This window comes from Thermobia domestica, chromosome 9, assembly GCF_964235325.1.
Source record: "Thermobia domestica chromosome 9, izTheDome1.hap1.1, whole genome shotgun sequence".
NCBI lineage: Eukaryota > Metazoa > Arthropoda > Insecta > Zygentoma > Lepismatidae > Thermobia > Thermobia domestica.
Window position 1 is genome coordinate 97,088,673 of NC_137462.1, and position 23,311 is coordinate 97,111,983.

Genomic DNA, 23,311 nt, shown 5'->3' on the forward strand with positions numbered 1-23,311 from the left:
ATGATGAAAGATTACTGTTAGTTTCTCCTGAAATAGGACTTCACAACATAGAAACAGGAAAATGTTTCGAAACTGTCTTTGACGTTAATCAGTTTTCTTAATTAAGCTTATAAGTAAACATGCAAAGGGTTCCGGGGATAAACTTACAAACCTATCATAGGTGTTCAGGATCTCAATACAAGAAAAATATTTTTCTGCGACTTTGGTCTGAAATTCTTAATTACGGAGAATGAGCTAATTAAAAGTAATTACTATAATTGGTCATTCCTCTTACCCTTTTATTATCTCTACCTCCGTAATTAAGTATTTCCGGTCAAAGTTGCAGACTTTTTCTTGTATTGAGATTCTGAACGCATATGTGAAGTTTGTCGGCTTTCCCCGGACACCCTGTATATGAATACATAATAACGATATACATATAAGTTTGTAAATGATGTGTTTGCAGGGCTTAGTATCACATACTGCATTTCTTTAATTTGGTTCTACAGACCTTGGTGCAAGTTAGTTGCAAACCTTGCATCCTCCATCACCTAAGGCCGGCCCTGATCTGAATCACTGTAATGTGTTCAATAGTGTCCCACCGAGGAATTGAACTCGGCAAAACCACGTGCTAGGAATAACGTACCCAGCAGTTGAGCATCTAACCATGAAAAATATCCTGTATGTGTTATATTTTGGTGTGCCCTCGTTTGAATATCGGAACTCGAACTAGAGCAAGGAATAAACAAACGAGGAGTAAACAGCGATTCTGTACTGTATATTCACTTAACACCATTTAGCGATGGCTATCAATTTTTCACCAAAAGCGAAAGGAAAAAGAATTGACGCCTCAATGACCATCCAAGCCTATGATTTGGTATTGAATGATTTATTTGACAAATTAAATACAAATGAGACTTATAAATTACATGCGTCCTTTCCATCCAATGTTGTTTGTACACTACATCCATCTTCACCAGAACGACCGGCTTAGTGTTCATATACCATGCCTATCTTCAAAGGATTAATTAAGTCTCAGCGATCACTTTCTATTTCCGATTACAAAACAAACATTGAAACGGAGTAAATTAACGATGTTAATTATATAATGAATAACAGTACGATTCTGAAGGCTTTTCCACTAATCGAGTTCTAGAATTAATCGGTTGATATGGAACTGACAGCGGTGCATAGCTAGAAGGTAAGTTATCTTGAAGGTGTCCACAGTGATATTTACAAAATGAAGTAAGTTGCACTTTTTACTGCGATAAGTTTCCAGCCTTTATTGTCAGAAGACTACTTTGTTGCTTCTCTGTTTTTCCTTACAACATTTAATTTTATTTGATACATTGTTTCCTTTTTGCTGTTTTGTTATTACGTTATTATGCAGACCTCAGTGTAACTATAAGCATTCTGTTATTAATTTCAGTACGGTATTAACTTTTTTTTTTTCAGAATTCCCCATGTACTTATCATTTCCACATTTCTACATGGCAGACGATGATTACTTAAGAGGAGTTGAAGGACTAATGCCAGAGAAGGAGAAACACGAATCTGTTGCTGATGTGATGATCGTAAGAACAAAATCCTAAGTAGACAAACTAATGACAAAAGGGTAGACCAAGATTTTTAGGGATTACAAAGCCGAGTTCAAAGAATTAATATTAGATATGTCCTGAACATTATTATTATTATTATTATTATTATTATTATTATTATTAGTAGTAGTAGTAGTAGTAGTAGTAGTAGTAGTAGTAGGAGGAGGAGGAGGAGGAGGAGGAGGAGGAGGAGGAGGAGGAAGGGAGTAAGAGTAGTGAAGTTTCATTTTTGCTTTTTTTGCTCCAGTAGTGAAATTTAACTCCACGGTCATGAAGAACAGGATCCACTATTAAAAGTAACTTGGAAACACATCTGGCACTTGAACACAGTGCAGTTGGCGGGTGTACATAGTAACATCTAATATTAACATCAGATTAACCGTCATACTATACACCGTTTCCCACCACACTAACTTGCTTCCAAAATAGCTGGATTTCAGGAGCAATGAAGAACCCAGTTATATTATTATTGTTATTAGTTAGGTTTCACTAGATTTATGATACTTGCTACTTTGATGAAGCTTCTCAGTTTTATATTTACAATTCCATAGAATCTAATTACCTTACAAAGCCTTATTATAGTTGAACACACATATTTAGAGGATTGAGTTTAGTGATGCCCACAAGACTAGGTTCATGGCTATCTCGTCACGAAAAGCTAAGGTAAAAACTCTTTCGTTTCTCAGTCAAAAAGTGTAATTGTTTCTATTAGAAGAGCTGTGATTTGTGGTGTCTTCGAGTGTTACATTACTCGTGTTCCATTCCACAACGTATGCTGTCCTAACTTAAGTAATTTTACGGTGTTATGTAATGATCTTTAGCAGTGACAGATTCCAAGGATAATGGAAACTTTATCCCCGCCTCCCATTGAACTCACATTAAGTTCAAACAAATTAAATAGTACTTACGACAGTTAATCGTATTCTACAACGGCTAAATACCACAGGTAAGATTGTATATGTTTTTCCTTTTCTCCTTCTTAAGTTGTTGCTGTCTAATTGATTGACTGATTATGTTGTATACTTACCACTAGAGATGCAAGGGCTCGGAAAAAAACGGCTTTTTTGAAAAAAAAAAAACTCGGTTTTTTCCGCTTCGCTTTTTTGCTTGGGAAATTTTGGGCTTTTTTCAAACTTCTGCTTTAAATTGATAAAGCAGACTTTGTTTCGCTTCTCTATAACACAAAAAGTCATTTAATTAGTGGTTGATGCCGATAATAATATAAAACCTCGAAAATAAACCATGAATTTCGAAAAGATATTTTAAACAATTTTACTTCAACATTTTTACATTATGAATTCCAAAGGATTAACCAATGTATATAATAAAAAAAACTAACCTCCTATATACAAAAGTAAGCAGAGTTGGCAAGAACGATGGTTGTTTCTGAAATTGCCACAAACCCGTTTTTGGGGGGCAGTTTAAACCAGGCTTTTTTGGGGTTTAAACCAGGTTTTTTGATTTAGATATTTTGCTTTATGTATTTATATTACATATTCTCAGAAATAAGTTTGTTCCGCCTTGGTGTTATTATGCAACAAAGGGGTTATGCTGAAAGAGGTCCCGTAAGCTTAAAGAAGTCCGGTCAGTAAATTTCTTAAATTGAGAAACTCCCGCCCTAGCCATCGGGAAAATCCCGTCATTCTTTTAAATGTAAAACAATAACGGGAAAATCCTGTTATTGCTTTCCATGTAAAATTTAAAGGACAACGTATTATAATCAGGACGCTAAAACTGAGGTATTAAATTACAAATTTAGTATGTAGATACCATTGAAAGTCCAATCCAAGCTAATGTTGGAAGCTACGTAGGCGATCGATAAATTTTACCAATTTCAATCAATATATTTAAGCAACCTTGGCTTCTTTATAAAACAACAGACATGCAGAAATATATAATTTGGTTTCGTTTCGTATGTTTAGGATTAACATCCTTACGTAATACCGAGATTATCAAGGAGAAGACTTTCGCTTAAAGTGACATCCGAACCGCTACTTGGTTTACACATGGAAGAAGGGTTGTGGTTCGACCGAGAATTGAACATGGGATACCTTGATTAAAAGGTGAAAAGGAAATAAGACTAATGCAGATGGTTTGACATGTGGAAACGTCACCATGAAGTTCACACGATTCGCATTTTTGTTCTTTTTTTTTATTTTTTTTAGTTTAAAGCAGTTATTAAAAAAAACAGCTGGTGTAAACGAGCCAACCCTAAAAGTAAAAACTTCTTTTAAAAAAATATACAAATAACTAGCAAAATTGTATGTAGTATTTTTACTGCAAAATATTCCATACCCTCTTTTTGAAACAAAATAAAATTAAAATTAAACATACGAGAAATGCTTAGATTTATATGATACAATTAAAGGCTGCACATCTGGAACTTTTGGTTCTGTATATGCTTGAAATTCTACAGTCAAGTTTTTTATAACCACCATCAAGGGCGCCCATCAGGAAGGGGGCAAGAGGGCGCTTGCCCCTAGAGGAAAATGTACTTCAGAATATTGAAAATCCAATAGAATTTTTACATTAGTTACAGCAAAAATTGAAACTATTTTTGAAACGTCGCTTATACTTGCCCCTCCTTGGAAACCACAACATGGGCGCCCTTGACCACATCACGGTTTACCCAGTCCTCAAGTTTTCTGATTTATTAACAAGAGGGATTCAACATATCATTAGGGAACTCCCCCCCCAAAAAAGGACTACGGAATATATTTAAGTTAAGCTAAATACAACTGCACAACAAACATGACTTGGCGCTTCTATCGGGAAGTCCGGGATTCAATCCAGCATTCGACCATTCTGACAAAGCCTTCCTTCATTCCATCTGTGAATGTAGAAATAGTGCGTGTACTGGCCGACTAGGAGTGTAGGAGTTGGCCGACTTTCTTTCTTATTGTTTTTAAATCGTTATTATTACTAATTACCAGCAGTGACGGTTTTGCGAAGGTTAGGGGATCAGTGTTTTGGACTGAAGCCTGTTCTCCAAAGTTGCGGAATGTCTAAAACGAACGAAATATCTATTAGTTATGCCTTTACTCATAAACTTTAAGCTCCCGTCAAATAAAAATTACGAATGTTTAAAAAAACTAAACATTAGTAGTAAGAAAACCCCTCCCAAAACACTTAAAAAAAAAAAAAAAAACAATTCGCCACTGATTCTCAGCATAAAATGATCTTCAAGGTTGTATCCGGAAGATTATTGCTAAACATATAAACGAAACGAAATATTAGTTATGCCTGTACTCATAAACTTCAAGCACCTCCCAAATAAAATTAGGACTTTTTAGAAAACGAAACAATCAGACAAACCCCTCCCAAAGTACTTTTCTAAATCCGCTACTGATTATTTGTATAAATTGGTATTCAAGGTTGTATCTGGAAAATTATTGTTAAATCATTGTACAACTACAGTATAACAGAAATGTGGAAGTACGGTTTGACGGACATATTTAAAAACGTATACTTTGACGGATATATAGAAAAACGTAAGTTTAACTTTTGTGCTAGAAGCTAGAATACTAAGCTCTTAAAAATGAAACACGGATGACAAACTAAAATGATCTAGAGAAGAAAAAAATGTCGATAACTCAAAAGTTAAAATAAAGTTAAATACCCTGTAAAATTGTCTTCAAATACTACATTCTTCATGTTAGCTTTAATTCGTAAAATATGTGCTCCATCCATCTTGATGGTGAATTACACAGCTAAATATGGCATTTAGGTCGTGGAATTCTTATCTAACTATAGAATATATTATAAGAAAGCTATTTGAATAGAAAAATCATGAAAATGAAAAAAGCCAAAATTTCCAAAATTCTCGTTTTTTCCCCAAAAAAGCCGGCTTTTATGTGAAAAAAACCATCGATTCAAAAAAGCCGGCTTTTTTGCATCTCTACTTACCACATCTCCTCTATTACTTTATCTACTTCATTCTTTCATCTCTCCTTGCAACTATTATTATTATTATTATTATTATTATTATTATTATTATTATTATTATTATTATTATTATTATTATTATTATTATTATTATTATTATTATTATTATTACAAAATCATCTTTCTTGATATTGTGATCAACTTCTAATTATACTCTCACGAATCTCGTAAACACCATTTCCTTGTAATATTTGTTGGTTCTAGATCCAAGATTGATTCCTAACGATATTCATATTGCTGGTTGCTACATGATTTATGAAGTCTGAATTGAAGAGCAATACTAAGCTTTAATATTAGGCGTGCTTCACATGTATGCCACAATTCTAAACAAACTTCTTCAAACATTACATTTCTTTTAGAATTCCATTCGAGTATAAGAAATTATAGCAGATACTCTTATCGGAAGATAATGGAGAGATCAGAAATGTTCATAACATACTCCTCAGATTACAAAAGTCCTCTCATGGACTTTACCTTTAGTTAAGGAGATCCTGGTTCCCATGCCATGTTTCATCTTCCATTTCGCCGCCTTTGAAACTTAGTATCTAAGTATTAATAGAGAACAAAAATAACAAGAGATAGCGAGAAACGTTAGATTTTGGGAACGATTTAGAGTTTTAAAAATAGTTACCTTAGTTACTTGTTATCTCTCCAGAACCCTCTATTTCAACCGGAAATGATTGAAATAAAATACTTCCGGTTTTCACGTTTATTGGTATAAAGGGCAAACGGCAATATATATCCAAAAAGAAACTAGTTTCTGTAATCAATTTATCATCCCAAGAATATATTTCTTCTACACTCTATTTCCTCTACGAAAACCGGAAGCTGTAGAAATTTACTACGACTTCCGGTTTCAATGTTAATGGAACAAATATCACGTCATACAAATCAATCTCCTTTACGAGGTGTCAACGTCACACTGCTACTTGTTATTTTTCTATTAAGTTTTCTAGAGTGAATTCAATTCCAAGGAACATATCAAATCCCAAGAAATTCTACTGGAAATTCAACATGTTTCATTACTCTCTTGTAAAAAAAAAAAAAAAAAAAAAAAAAAAAAAAAAAAAAAACCTTTAAACATATTTCTTATAGATTCAGTGAGTTACCCCTTCCCCTGATTGATTTTAACCTCAAGCATATAAAAATAATTGACGCATGTTATCCACGAATAAAACTGTATGACACATTTTGGAATGTTCTAAGCTACCAATGGAATCATGGTGTACAGAACATGACTAACTTATATTGAAAACCTCATTTTTCCATAGCAGGGTTTCTCAACCTAGAGGTCTTAAGATGGTTTCATTGGGGTAGTGAAAATAAGTGGAAGAGATTAATATAATTAGAATCTAATACCAGAAAATATTTTAAAATATTATTTTAAATATTGTTCTGATAGGTATATTTTTTTTTTATTTTTATACTTACTGTTAAGAACAACAAAAGCTTAGGTCTACTAAACATTTTCAACAGGTGCAGAGTTGTTTAAAAATCAATTTAAATGAAAAAGGTACGATATGAAATTAATTAGAACTGCATATTGAAATACCAGAAAAATACAAATGCAACAAAACTCGCTTATTGAAATACAATTAAAAGTGAAACATACTGAGATACCTGAGCATGGTATGATCTCATTTGTGCAGCCATATCCGGTTCAATCTTCGTGACGCATATTATCAAGTCATTTAAAATACTCAATAAATTTTTAAACCAAGTCATTTAAAATGTTCAATTACTTTTTTAACAACTGACCAAGTTTTTTAAAAAAACAAATTTAGAAATCATTTTATTTTTTATCATATGACCAAAATTAAGGAAGTTATAAAGTCGTAAAATTTTCGGCCTTCATTTTGAAACAGTATGACGGGTAGGATTCGATATTTGTAATATGAATGAACTGAACAAATTTAGTTCTAATCCATTCGTTTTTATTGAAGTTACTGTATCCGCTATATACAAGAAACGGATTCTATTAGCATAGAAATAGATGGATATCGTGAGATCTTCGCAATAGGAAATTATAGAATATTAAAATTACCATACAAGCTTATTACAAACCAGAAATTATAAAGGGGTCGCTGGCAAGAGGATGTGATAAAATGGGGCTCGTGATAGGTTGAGAACCACTGGTCTAAGGTATTTAACTATAGTGATCTCAACGAGTCGTGAAGCTTGACCGAGCTCTGCTGATTTCTTCATCCAATAGAACGCAAGGGTAAGTCGGTTGTGAACCCCCGTCCATAAAATTTGCCAGTAATGTTTATCGCGCTATACGGAGAACATCTCTTGAGGGTGTAGTGTTGTAGGATCGCAGCTAAGTTTCGTTTTGTTGTTATAGTTGATTTATATTTTTCCTATTTGGTCTAGGAATTAATTCGTGCGGTTGGTACGCATACATTGAAGCTGTAGTACAAAAACACAAAATACATAAATACCTTAAGAAAAATATTGTCCATCGCTAGCCACAACTTTCGCCCATCTGTCAGGCAATGTACGGATTCCGTGGCGAAAGAAGTCCTCATCCTTGGAAGCGATCCACTCAGAGACCCATGTTTCGATATCTTCTGAAGAAGTAAACCGCTGTCCAATCAAATCGTTGTTCATGCAATCGAACAAGTAGTAGTCCGAAGGAGCAACGTCTGGTGAATACGGCGGGTGGGGTAAAACTTCCCATCCGACATTTTCTAAATAGGTTTTGACCGGTTTTGCGACATGTGGGCGAGCGTTATCATGTTGAACAATAAGTTTATCATGTCTGTTCTCCCATTCTGATCGTGTTCTGGCCAGAGCTTGCTTCAAACGCATTAATTGTCGTCGATAACGTTCTCCATTCATAGTTTCACCCGGTTGCAGCAGCTCATAGTACACCACACCTTTCATATCCCACCATATGCACAACATAACCTTTGCACAATGAATATTTCGTTTTGGTTGTTATGGACCTGGTTCACCTGGTTTCACCCAGGCCTTTTTTCGTTTAGGGTTCTCGTAATGGATCCACTTCTCATCACCCGTAATAATTCGATGCAGAAACCCCTTTCTGCTCTGTCGTTGAAGCAGCAATTCGCAAATGGTTTTTCGTCTTTCAACGTCTCTGTCTTTCAATTCATGTGGAACCCAATGTGACATCTTTTGAATCATTCCCATGGCTTTCAAGCGTTTGAAGACTGTTGTTTGATCAACGCCTAATGCTGCTGCAAGTTGTTCCTGCGTTTGACACGAATCCTGCTCGAGCAATGCTGTCAATTCTTCGTCTTGAATTTTTTTTGGCTATCCAGCTCGCTCTTGGTCTGCCAAGCCGAAATCACCACTTCTAAACCGTGCAAACCACTTCTGACACGTTCGCTCAGCTAGAGCATGGTCACCATACACTTCCACCAAAATACGATGACTTTCAGTCGCACTTTTCTGCATGTTAAAGTAATGCAGCAGGACACCCCGCAAAAACACTTTATCAGGCACAAATTGCGCCATGTTCACTTAACTACAAACTGGTGTTGTTGACGCTTTAATCCACTGCCCTATACTACGAACGATACGCGATGACAGGGATTTGCAACACATGTGTGAATACACGGAACTGTGGGACGCTCCGTTCGTTGCGCCATCTCTTGTCCACCCGCACGAATTAATTCCTAGACCAAATATTATTATTGTTATACATAACAATATATATATATATTGTTACTCATAGGAGATGCACTTTGTCATTCAAGCAATATCTTACAACGCCGACTTTCAACTGTACGAAGTTCTATAACTAAAATCTGTTAGTTATTTCAGTGCTAGTGTTTAATGTAATGAAGTCTTAAAACTGTATACACATTAGCGTGGAAGTTGAAGTTAATTCTCCATACGTATTTAAGTACACTCCTCCGTAAATGTGGTGGTAGTAGTAATGGAGATAATAACGTGCATGATGATGGGAGTAATAGTTCGAAGAAAAAAGTTCGAAGAAAAAAGTTCGAAGAAAAAAGTTTGTTTCCTAGGAGTTATAATTTCTAGGACCAAACTTCCGCTGTGAAACATATATCGTAAATACTCAAGAATTCACAGTACGGGGGAAGATAGCGCGGTTCCGGAATTCTGCTGTCTTGGAGGCAAGATAGTAGGTGATGAACGGCCTATACTGGAAGGATTGATCTTACCTGATGGTCTGTGCCAAGTGCACGGTAACTTAGTTCGGAGTCCGCGTTAACAGTAGGTTCCCATCTTTTGTAGTGACGGTATATCATATCGATGCAAAACATAAAACCTGAAACTCAAACTAGAATACATAATGTGAATAGAATGAATATATTTTATACTGAAAATATGTAATTAAAACTTGCCAGATAGACTTTTTGTATGAAGTTTGACGTTGCTTAGCACCAAGGACAGAAGATAAGATTAAACTTGATGTTTGAAGCGAAACGTTCTTAGAATGAAGGATAGAAGATAGATTAAACTTGTTTCAAGATAGCGTTTCTTAACACCAAGGCTTAGAGATAGATTAAACTTCTTGTTTGAAGTTAAATCTCTAAGTACCAAGGGTTGACTATTAGTTGTAACTTGCTGTTTGAAGTTAAGTGTTCCTTAGCAACAAGGATAGAAGATATATTAAACTTGTTTAAAGTTAAGCGTTCCTTAGCACCAAGGTTTGAAGATAAATTTAAACTTGTGGTTTGAAGTTAAACCTTCCTTAGCACCAAGGATAGAGGATAGGTTAAACTTGTTGTTTGAAGTTAACCGTTCCTTAGCAACAAGGATCGAAGATAGAATACACTTGTTGTTTGAAGTTAAGCGTTCCTTAGCACCAAAGGTAGAAAAAACTACAACTTGTCGTGTGGTTTGAGCTATGTGAATTTCTTATCAGGAAGTGAACACATATCCCGTTACAGTTTATTCCACGAAGAAGCAACAAAAACAAACAAACAGTTTCCCTTCTGTTGTCTGAAAACTTCGTGTTGTGATATAGGATAATTAAATATTGTTTATTTACAGGGCATTGTTGAAAACGCCAGTGGACTATTCAGGGAAGCAGGTCGTATACATTTTAATATGTTTCTGCAGCAACATGAACATATAGAATTATTCAAGAACGTACAAGATACTATGTTTCCCATTCTGTGGGTTGATAAGGTATGTGTAAATTGTTTACACAATGATATCACTAGATCTTAAATTTACATCAATATAATGAAATACTTCAACTGCTTTCGAAAAACTCCATGTTTGCGATGATTCGGAGGACACGATGATGGTTCAGTGGTACAGGGCTTACTTCTGATGTCAGGAACCATGGTTCGATCTCAGTTTCCTCTTGCATTTTCATTCCGCCAATTATTTCATCATCACTCACTTGCCATCGTTTCTCTTAACCTGAAAGTGCATAATAGTGGAACATAAAAGTGGAACATTTCATTTTGTTCCAATACTTTAGATTTTATTATTTACATTAGCTGGAGTTCACTCTCTCGTTTTAGCACTAAAGCTATGCGAGACTTGAACTATAATTTAAGGTGGAATCGGCCACACCGTAATACCGTTCAAATTTTAAGGTTCTCTCACCGGGAATCGAACTGGGAACCTCATGTAACAAAAGCGTACGCACTTACTATTAGATTAGCGGAGAGGGCTCGATATTACTTTTATTGTACGAAACTTGAACTTATTTTGCACAATCTACACAAAATGTCACAGAATTTCTTGAATTTGAGAAAAATAAGTTCAGTTATGTAAATCAAAAGTTAGGTTAAAATATTATAAGGTATGGGTGAGTATACAATGTTGGACAACATCACGCTATAAGATTAAGATATAGCAAATAATGTATGTTTTGTAACATTTTCTTAATGCATCTAATAATGCGTTTTAGGCCGATGATACAATGTGATTTTACTTGGTAAAGTACATGTGCAAAAGAAAAAGAGTTGTACGACGAAACCAATGTTCGAGAAGTGTTTAAAAAAACTTTCTGTTTTAATTTTCTCCATTCATGACACCTTATTTCCGTGTCTTAAAGAAATATTCGAGTTTTTTTCTTTCTTTGTTTTGCCCATTAAGAACAAAATTCGTTCAGTTTTAGTGAAATAGTACGAATGATCGGTCGTTCCTTATAGTCTCTAGTTATGCCAAAATAATATCATACAGTAATAGAGTAACGTCTTCTTAGATGCTAGGTTCTAAGACTTGACCGCGGAATGAGCATCATGATTTCCCGTTAGATTTCATGAAATGGAAAATTTTCAAATCTGAAGTAGATATTCTTCTGAGACTGAGTCGTCTTTGGGAGTGAATCAACCACTTCAATTGCTGCTCTGAGTCCTTTCTGAAGGCTGGTAAGAATTCACTAAATATGGCTGAATGTCCTCGTTGCGTGGAGAACACTGTTATGTGTAAATCTAATGAATTACTTATGAAAATAGTAAAAGGAAGTTCTATTTCGTCTCAACAAAAAATAATCTTGTTTCTCATGTTTTTAAAATTAAAATGAAATATTATTGCAACACGACCGTAAATATAAAGAAATATATTCATACGTACGTAAATATCTCATTCTGTTGATTTCGACCTTCACGATTCTTAAAGTCGAAACTTTCTTTTTGTAACGCTGAGTGCTTGCGTGTTAAAATAATAATAATAATAATAATAATAATAATAATAATAATAATAATAATAATAATAATAATAATAATAATGCAATGATTATGCATAAGAAATTAAAAAGTAGAGGTCGAAATCAGTAGAATTAGATATACATATTTTGCTGGTGAGAAGACACTTTATATATATTGTCTGATTTAAAAGGAATTCGTAGGATGTGCTGATCGTAGTTGCAAGATCTCAGCACACTAGAAATTGTAAAGGATTAGTGCATCATTGTGTCTGTATAAGTAATGCTGGTACCAGTTAAAATGCGTCGAAGAACATTGATTCTCCGAATACCCAAGCGATAGTTCCGCACAACTGCCACGTCGATCGTTTACTGTTTTCTGCTCCAGATATGCATCCTAGTACCCCCACGAATGGCATTGACAGAAGGATTGCTCGTGCTGTCCTAACAAACAAAACTGTGCCCGGCGATGCAGTCACAACCACCTTGACTACCTAGATGAATGCATGAACACTACATAATGGACTCTTTGGGACCGGTCTACGTTCTCACATTCCTCTCATATAACTTTAATTCTTATCGTGAAGAGCGATCTCAGTCATGTCTAAGTGACTTCGTTTCGAAAAGAATCGAGGGCGATAAAAGTATTTCTGTCTCGGGAAATATGGCCATTTGCGTGGCCGTAGATGACCACGTTAGTCGGAAAATACGAATCTGTTTACCCTCGGCCTACAGTTATGTCTACAAAGGCAATAAGCAACGCATCCCACTTGTCTATTATCTTCATTTAGAGGAGTATAACTACTGCGCTGTATATTTGTGGCATTATGAACTCGGTTCTCTGACATTTTCTGGAGATTTTGCAGGACCATATATTACGCGCGTCCCCGTAAGCTAGGTCAAATATCGTGTTAATTGTTGTGCAGCGTCTACTCTAGCCTGTCAGATCTCCGGACCTAAGCACGTGGGGAACTTCGTGGGATTTTGCCTGGCCTCGGGAATTGCCATAGCGTAGGGTTGCTGTATTTCAAAAATGAAACTCCGGGACGCTCCTAAATTACGAGAATCTTTTAAATGTTTAAAATGAAAAGAAGTGGTATATACTAATTTACTTTCTTCCACTGGATCCATGTTCAAGTATTACGTAATCACATTTTTAGTCATTTTAGTAGACATTCTTCTGCCTAGTTAAGCAAAAGCAGTTGATTTACCCCCTTCCTCCTAAGCAATAAATAAATAAATAAATAAATAAATAAATAAATGAAAAATAAAAATTTCTCAGAATCTGTTATGTTTCGTGGCTTTCAGAGCTAGTTTAGCTCATTCAAGGTACAATGTTTCCTTTCGCACGTTTTGCATGTTCGTGTTGTATTTTCTTTTAGACCGGTTAATACATTGGCTTTTATTTTTAAAGAAACATACTCCAACAGTTTCCCATTGTTGTCTCTTCAGTTTTATTAATTTAAACAGTATATTTTCTTCTTGAATGGTCAGCGAATAGTTATCAAAAATGTCGGTAAGTTATTATTGATTAAAATATTTCAGAAGCAAGATGCAGATTGAAACGGAGTACTAAAGATAACAATAAGATTAAGCAATAAAACCTTTTGTCCCTGGCTTGATGAAACGAATGCTTCGTTCATGTCAAAGTAGTTAAATGGTGAACTTAATTAAATTCATGTTTTATGTATTGAATTTTTCAACTTTTGAATGACCATACTCATGGAGAGAATAATTATATACCTAATCCTGTGAGGAAAGCAAACTATAATATTTCCTTCCTTTCTTCTTCGCTGAAATCCAGAACATTTAAACGTCCTGAGAAATATTTTCGGGACATCGGGACGCAGACATCGATTCCGTGACAGTTTCGGATTTTCCGGGTCGAATATCAACCTTACAGCTAAGTCAAATTAGGGGTCTCATGCCCCTCGCATGTATATCCCAGAAGCTCTATCCTTAACACTACATTTCCGGTAATTTTGTGTAATGGAAATTAATAAGCTATATTCAAATTCCTTTATACTGCTTTCTCTTCAGCATATGCACCAAAATTTACCATCTGTGTATATGAATAGAGAGTATAAAACAAGAAAATGGAAATTGAAGGTTGTTTAAGAAAGTATGTTACTGAGTTCCAGCTTAGCCGAATTGTAAGCGCGTTACACTTCTATGTAAGTTTTCACTGGTTCTATTCCCGATGGAAGTACTAAAATCTCCAATGTTAACCCAGCATCATAAGACAATTGTGTAATTGCCTAAATTAATTAGTACAAATTAATCAGTAGTAGTAATTAGAATTCCAACCCAGAATGGTACAAATAATCGTGCCTGAGAGTCGATGTGCTCATCCGCATTTCCCAGTTCAACTGTCACACCTATGGCCATAAGCCTTTAACTCCATACTTATGATCTCGAACCAGTGTATATGAGCAGCTACGGAAAACATAATGGTATGTCACATTTCCTAACTTTCGAATAACCTGTGGAAGAATGTTCAACTTTCCTATGCAGTTCAGAGCAATGATACATCAAACAAACTTACTCTCATGTCTGCTGGTACATTTTCAAAGTTAAACAACCTATGCGCTCTATGATGCAACCTCACCTCATTCCTCCTAATAAATAAATTTCACCGGAAATAACGATTATGATTATGTTCACCCAAGCCGTTCTGCCGCATAATAATATATATAAAGTTTCTTTATTTGGTTCACCATTGCTATTCAATATTCTACTGCCAGTGAAGATTCATAAAGAAGAATAGCATAAATTAGATAAACATATGCAATATAATATATGGTAACTGATGCGAATATCGATGTCAATGGTAAGTATTGCAAATTAATTCATTTTCAACAACTGTCGCCTCAGAGCCCGAGTCATGATTTTATGGAGCTGTACCATGCTCGAACAATAAGTCAAGGACTGTTGCTTGATTAAACATTTCTTAATATATGTATATTCGTCGAATGGAAGATAGAAATGATCACAAATACACACCTGCAGACGACAAAAAGTAAAAATCGTAGGTGGGAAAACTAAGGAAAAATGGCATCGCATCTAAAAGTCGGAGGAATAAATATACATTTATTAACAAAATAGCAGAATCTTACCTTTCACCGAGAAAAAAAGTGTATATGACCTACTTAAAATCGTATGTTACATTTGTAAATCCTGTAGTTTTTTTGACTTAACATACAACAAACGTATAACTGAACACACATATTTTATAATACTTTCTTTATAGGTGTTCCGTCTGTACATAATTTCCGTATGGAACAATATAGGCGGTCAGGATCTCACATACAAATGGACGTATATAGCATATAGCTGACGAAGGTAACATATATATATATATATATATATATATATAAGGTGATAAGGTAACTCCACCGACAAACTTTGGGAGCGATTCCCTATACGAAATGAAAGAAAAAAGTTCTAATAAACATGGGCCGAAAAATGCCTCCTTTCAGAGTTATGATCCATTGAAAATTCGAAAACTCATTTTTCAAAACTTCCTAACTTAGAAACTATAGGACCTATTCCAAGCGGTTTAAGGAATTACACAGGAACTAGTATGTTCTCTATCTAAATATCCATGTTTTACCATCTTCCGTTATCGCTGAAAGGAACTGTGAAAGAAACTGTGAAGTATAAGGATACTTCTTTAAGTACTAATGGTGTGTTCGTTTCGCTGGTACCGGTGAATTCTGAAACATGGATATTTAGATAGAGCGTGTACCAGTTCCTGTGTAATTCCTTAAACCGCTTGGGACAGGCCCTATAGTTTCTAAGCCAGGATGTTTTGAAACGTGATATTTCGAATTTTCGGTAGTTCATAACTCTGAAAGGAGACGTTTTTCGACCCATCTTTATTAGAACTTTTTTTTTTCGGTGGAGTTCCCTACTACCCTGTGTGTATATATAAGGAAGGCTGTTAGATATCAGACATCATACAACGGCATGATGTAACATCTAAGGGCAGTGCCTATGAAGCACACGGATAGCGCATGCTCCGTACTGATTTATGTAGTAATCAAGAGGATTCCGTATATTGTACAGCTGTCTGGAGAACGGATTTTTCTCAGTGTATAACTGCCATGAACATAATTGTCACTATTTAACGCCAATCCTGTTCATTTATTAAAAATACTAAAGCAGGAAGCATCTTTCAAATCAATTTATATCGTCTGTAGTATTTCTATACCCATTTGTGAACATACACACAAATATATTAAAAGCACGTTTTAAATGTAACTACAACATAGACAATATCGCTAAATAGGGAACATCCTCCTCGAAAAAAAAAGAGCATAGCGCGCTCGCAAACAATCAGCAAATATACCCACAACGAACCAGATCTTTAACAGTGCTGGTAACTTCACAAGCTTAAATTATGCGCTTCAGTGACGATGTTGTCGACGTGGCAATATTCGCATCAGTTACCCTGCACGTAGTACTTTATACTTTTGTTTTTAGAGAAAAGTTATTCATTTTGCAAAACATATAAAGTAAATTATTTGTAGATGTGACATTTTTGTGTAATTCTAACTGTATGAATTAATAATTTGGGTAGTGAGAAAACCACTGATTTTATTATCTTTTCTTTTATAGGAATTTTGCATTCTGAACCTGAAATTTCATCCTGAGTTTAATAATACACTACATAAATAGAATAAAGAAGATTCGAAAGAAATATTGACTTTTATGATCTTTTTAAAAACAAATTGTTCGAGAGATATTAATAACAATAAACGACACATTTCCTCTGTTATAAGATGGTAAATAAAGTATATTATTTAAAATTTACTAATATTACTAAAGTTATTTTAACGTTTATGTTATTAACATTAGGTATATTTTATTTCGCTCGTTGAATATTTTCCAAAATAACGTTAAACGTACATGTGAGCTAATTTGATAACATTACTTCTAGAAGATAATATATCCTTTCTTAAAACTTTTACTCGAGGCACGTACTTTGAACAAAAATTCTTTCATGTTTTTTAAAATGTCTTTTAGAATGAATGAAAGAGCCACATACCATGGTAAGTAAGACTGAGTAACAGGAAACGTATTCTAAAGTGAGTGGAAAGTTGTTCGCAACAAAACATATTTCTTTTACAAGATAAAAATGGCCATTAAAAAATTCACGTTTCATAGTTCGTGATGGACCAGTATGTGCACCTGTCAGTCTTCTGCCGACTTTTTTCATGGAAGGGCAAGAAAGCTTCATGCGTTTACTGGGTTAGCGCCTATAATGTCTATGATGGCGTCCGGTTTAGGAAAGTTGATGGTTTAAATGCACCCCATAATGATGGATCTGATTTTCAGTTTGCCCTTTTCATTGTCCGAGTTCGCATTCTAATGGAACTCTCGTTAGGATTATCATTGTTAGGATTGTATGGGACCATATCATCTAACGACGCCCAGACAAAAATGCATTGGTAACTTCATGTTTCTGCTCTGTGTCATACTGTACGTCAGACATCTTCAACTAGGTCTAAGAGCAAACATGTGGTGGCTCACGACTATGAAGTTGGAATATCAGACAATCAAGTCAACTGATTTGGTGACACCCTTTTGTTATGGTTTTCTGTTGTATACAAGTGTTCGCACAAGAGTTGTATGCATTTCTCATTTAGTGCCAGTTCGTAGCTAGTATATATTGACAATGTGTACGCATGATAAACAGCGTCACCCAGAGTTGAGTGCTCGAAATGCTGGTTGAAATTGTAAGTATATTGATATGCATTTCTGAATATACCACAAAAAATTTACAACATATGACCGTTGAATTTTAGTTGTTTGAAATAACATTTGAAGCAAGTTACACACGGTTGATGACATAAATGCGTGAGACCGCAATTTACTTAGTTGTTTCTTTAACTATAAACTTATTGAAATTAACTGGCTGTCATATGTATTACTGTGAAAACATATTACTTTTTACTGTATACAGATATACTAAAGAGATAATGTACTTTGATTTTCTAGTGCATCTTCAGGTGAGGATATGATAACACTTAAAATGACCATTGACAAAAGATATAAATCCCATCTTAACTTTCCTATTCTCAGCTGAAAAAATAGTAATGTGTTTGTTTTCGACTTGATATCCTAAATAATCTGAAGAATTAAAAGATATTTCATTATTAATCAAACGTAATTTATACATGCAGCTGTAGGGAGTTTTCGAACTTCTGGGACAATATAGTTTATAAATACTTATTGTAATACTTACGGAAAAAACTTTGTCTATGCATTGCTGAAAGTCATATAGGCCATGCAATAATCAAACACAATCAAAAGTAAATCAAATCCACTTTTATTATTTAAGTTTATACATATGAGGGAGAAAGGTGAAGTAAATGACATAGGTAATTTAAATAATTATCTGTGTAATTCAAATGCTATGAGCACGTAATTCTGGTAGTAATAAAATATACAGTATATCAAACATTTTTAATTGCACGTGCTGTCAGGAACAACTACAATGCAATATTCAGTAAGCAAACGTAGTTATATGAATTTCTAATTCAAAATTTAATTCAAGCAATTCCTAGTTAACGACTATGCCTATTAATCAAAAAATGAAGATTTACATACTGCAAAAACAATTTAAAATGGTATTTGTTCTAGAACATGTGTTTCCAAATGGTTACATAAAATATAATCTCACTTCTTTATGAAACACTTTCTTATCCACTATTATGATAACTTAGATACTGTATATAGCCCATATCAAAATATTTGATTACCAGACGAAATGTATTTAAACTTAAATATTTGCAGATAGAACTCTTAAAGTAATAGTATTTGAATAGCATTAAATCTACTTAATTTTCTGTTCAAATCAAACTAAATTTGTAATAACAAATTTCTTTTAAGTCAAATAGATATATATATCTTTCATAATAAATAAGTTCTAATTATAATATATTGCTTTTGCAAAGAGTGTAATATCTTTGATATGTTTACTAACTACTTCTAAGAGGAAAGATCAACGGACCAATTAAGATTTTGAATTTGGAATCTCCAGTAGCGGTCTAAACACTACTTCAAGGAAGTTATATTTTCTTATTAGCTGTAAAAGAAGAAAAGAATCATCAATGCATTTTATAAAATGTATCGCAGTCATAACAAGAAAAGTAATAGTATTAACTAGTAGTATACCAAACAATGTTATAAGTAACACTTAGGATGCAATTATTACACAAGTTATATATTAGGAGACTTAATTTAAATTTAATAACAGGTCACGTCATGCTGCAGTGTTTTTGTTGAAATACTAAATTATGGAATGTGTTTAAATCGATCAAGGTACTGTAGAAAAATGAAAGGAACATGAGCTACATCACCACTAAACTAACCTTTCAGAACTTTTAAAAAAGGAAACATATTATACATCACTATTAATGAAACACAATTATTTGATTAGATATGACCAAGACATTCTCAAAAGAAAAACATATTCAACGAGAATTTAGCACACTAAAAAATTGCCCTTTCCTGATTCTTTGAAGGATTCTTCAACTTACGTAAGTTACTACGGGTCAGACAGAAATAATAAGTAGGAGTGGGTGGAATAAAGGATTTCAAAGATCATCATATGGATCAAGAAATGACACAAAGACAGCTGTAATTGAAATGGGATTCCCAACGGAGGCACACACTTTCAAATTCCATTCAATGTACTGAAATAAGGACAAATAGGAAGGAGGGCGTACATATGGAAGGCAGCTGTTTTGGTGGAAGAAAAATAATTTAGTAGTTGATTGGTTCATAGGCCTTTGTCACATGTTGCCATTATTTCAAACCACGAAAAGTAAGCAAAACAAGCTTTCAGATGATGCGGCTCTTAATGTGGAAAATATTTCATACAAGGTCAATTAACATTATGTTAAACAGCGTTAGAAAAGCTGTGAAGAAAGTTGTATAAAAATAATGTTAAAAATATACTAACAATGATTATTAAGATGAATATGTTTCTATCAAGATAAAAGTAGAAAATGTGAGAGCCCAGCTTCTGGTGCCAAACTTCACATCCTTATAGTGAAGATATGACGGGTAAGAGTAAAAATAAGAAGGATTAAAATGGTGAAATCTGTCCCTACAGCAGTGGCGGCCGGTGGATTGTGCTTTTGGGTGTTGCAGTACGAACGATAAGACAGAAGATATAAAGTGGACTCATTAACTATTCAGAATAAATTTAGATGCAAATGCTATGTGACACGTGAAATTAAATAAAATTCTGTTTTTAAAAAATTAAAAATGCAGAACAGTTTATCCGATTAATTACCTTAATTAATTAGTAAGTTCATTCTCCTCTCTTTGATTGGAACAAATCTGTCTAATACATGCTGGTTGAAATCTGGTATTCTTAGGGGTCAGGTCTTTTTCGATGGAAAGCATAACCAATGGTGATAACCTTTCTTGGGACATTCAATTTCTTGAAAGTGTCAATTCTTTTTCATGTAGAAAAATACTTTACATCTTTTGCTGACGCCATAGGTACAGTTAATATTAATTTCGGAAGCTTTGTAGATTCACTAAATATTTTTTCTAGATTATTGCGAACAATTCATTCTAGCAAACTCAGTCCCTGACAGTGATCCGAATTCCTCTTCAGCGTTGACTGAAGAGAGTTCGTAACAGAGATTTGTGTTATAAAAATGTCCATTGAACACACTTTATTCACAGTTTATCCAGGAAAATTTAAAATAAATTGAGGAAATGTATCTAGTGCAAACAACATTACTGCCATAAACATCCTGTAAATTTAAACTGGATTTTTTTAAACAGTCTCCTGAATTGTCCTTTGCTTGTTTTGTCTAAGCCTTAGTTGGAAGTTTTCCTCAGTTGAAAGCTGATCAATGTTTTTTGTAAGTTATTTACAGAAGTCACGGTATAGAATTCATTCAGAATTTGTAGGTTATTTACAAATTTAAAGCACACACAATAAAATTAAATCTAATAAATAAAAACCAAAACAGTGATACAAAAGAGGTACTGGTATATGAATTCCGAATGTCACATATTCACACAACACACACACATGTGCGTAAAAGAAGAAACTACAGTCCAAATCATCCGTCTTGCTTGTTATGCAATGCACGATGAACACAATATACTTCCACATGAGGCGAAACAATGCTTATCAATGTCATATGTTCTGGAAAGGAAACCTCGAAACCCGCCAGATGTAGGCTCAGTATACCTAACAGAAGGTAAAAGTCGAAGAACATCAAAACAAACAGCACTGCCAGTTCTACACCCAGAAATGTGTGTTGGGAGGGGTTCGATACGTCTATGCAATATATACCTTTCTTATTCTGCATCTGGAAAGACGATAAGTAATAACTGTCATCTATATTCTTAGCAAATAATGATAGAACAAATGTTTTTAAGAAAAGAGAGAGTACATGATGAGGCGTAAAATAAAATATTTAGCCTACATCAATCGTTTCTCTGTTAAACAAGTACAGTTCGTTAGGAAAGTCTACAAATGTTAGTCAAGTTTCGAAATTTTTGGGAGGTCCGGACCCGGTAGACCCCCCTCTTGGCTACACCCCTGAGGATTGCTAACTAGTCCCAAATTCAATATGGCGTTCCCCATCATACAGTTTTATGTGAAAATTATCAAGAGTATAAAATATACTTATTTTATAAAAGAAATATGTATATACTAAAATACTAGGCTATTCAGAGTGGGAGGGGGCGATTCTACATACTGACTTATTAATATTTGAATCACAAATTACTGTGGAAGAAGCCTTCATTATCAATATAAGCTAAGAATTAACTTGTAAATGCAGGTCTACTTTAATTTGTTTTCTGCTCTACTAGATATTTTCTTTCTTATTTTGTAATTCTGCAATCACTTTTTTTTTTAAATTGTCATTATATTGATTTGCTTCAGTATGGTCCTGTAATTTAAAAATATGAATGCATAAAAACAAATTCCATTTGTTATTTGCTAGTGAAATAAAATTTAGAAATCTTATTTAGCGCGTAAAACCTTCTCGTTCACTGGAAACCGTGCTGTGTTGCAGAAGCACTGCAACGACCAGTCCCTTTAACTTCTGAGATAGGGGAAAGGAGACTTAACATTCGCTCCAATTCCCGCGCTGAAGGAATCTGGTCATTGTATGCTCGCTGCAACACAATATAAATTAGAGACTCTGTGACGGATTATTTTTCGCGTTTTAAAATGGATTAACGGAACGGACTATTACAGAAGTAAAAAATATGTTATTTAAAGTGTATATTTATAAATATATAAATATGCGAATATTAAAAAGTATTTTTCTGCTCTTTACTACTATTGATAATAATGTTTTTTTTCTTGAAATTCTTTGGTCGTGGCGCAACGCTGCAACACTAACATTAGCCGCCACTGCCCTAGAGAGAAAAAATATTAATCAATTTTTACTTTCGAGTAACGATGGGAAATATGAAAGTATAGTGATTGAGAAATACCAAATTGGAGAATTCAACAGATTTGCACAATTCACGGCCTCTAATGCGAAACAAGTGATTTTTTGAACGTCTTTCCGTCTGTTCGTTCCTGTGTTATTATGTTCACTTGTTTTAGAAGCCATACGGTTAATTGTAGATACATCAAATCGTCAATTGAACCGTGGCGTCTCAGTGGTAGAGCGTTTACCTCTGTGCTTGGGGTCACGGGATCGATCCCAGCCCCCGCCAAGTGAAATTTTGGTGAACACACACAGTGTGCGTGAGTTTCCTCGGGGTTTTTCCGTTCCACTTTCATTCCACCATTTCATCTATTACTCATCATAACCGTCTCCTTTAGCCTAACCGGCATAACCGTGGGACGTAAAACTTAAAGATTTCATTTCATTTTCAAATCGTTAAATTGAAGATTTTCGTAAGAGAGACTAGTGATGTTTCCGATTTCTCTTTCTAGTCTAAGAAATAAGGGTAATATGGAAGGGTGAAACTGAAAAATTGAGATTTTGTTGATAATTCATTAACAACATTATACTAAGGTACAAGTCATTTCTCTGGGGAAAATCAAAAGGAGTAATTTTCTCTTGGAGTGATTTATTTTCGGATGATTGTCTCGAGAATGACGCAGAAGAGTTCGTTCATATGGCATAAATACACATTTCATTAGTAACATCAAAATATGGCTTAGTAGTGAAAAATCCATAGT

General features: G+C 34.3%; 2 protein-coding genes across 4 annotated transcripts in view; one reads left to right on the plus strand and one right to left on the minus strand.

Moving 5' to 3' along the window:
* Window positions 1-16,903, plus strand: part of LOC145660947 (sensory neuron membrane protein 2-like) — a 42,143-nt gene extending 25,240 nt beyond the window's left edge. The window contains exons 5-7 of the mRNA XM_081726390.1: window positions 1,435-1,553; window positions 10,512-10,649; window positions 16,744-16,903. Coding sequence (XP_081582516.1) covers window positions 1,435-1,553; window positions 10,512-10,649; window positions 16,744-16,803 — 317 coding nt within the window. The 3' untranslated portion in view covers window positions 16,804-16,903. The remainder of the gene's footprint in view (window positions 1-1,434; window positions 1,554-10,511; window positions 10,650-16,743) is intronic.
* Window positions 16,904-18,439: 1,536 nt separating this feature from the next.
* LOC145694871 (uncharacterized) overlaps window positions 18,440-23,311 on the minus strand; it is an 84,791-nt gene continuing 79,919 nt past the window's right edge. For all 3 annotated transcript variants that reach the window (XM_081771576.1, XM_081771574.1, XM_081771575.1), the window contains exon 10: window positions 18,440-19,216. In XM_081771576.1, coding sequence (XP_081627702.1) covers window positions 19,200-19,216 — 17 coding nt within the window. In that variant the 3' untranslated portion in view covers window positions 18,440-19,199. The remainder of the gene's footprint in view (window positions 19,217-23,311) is intronic.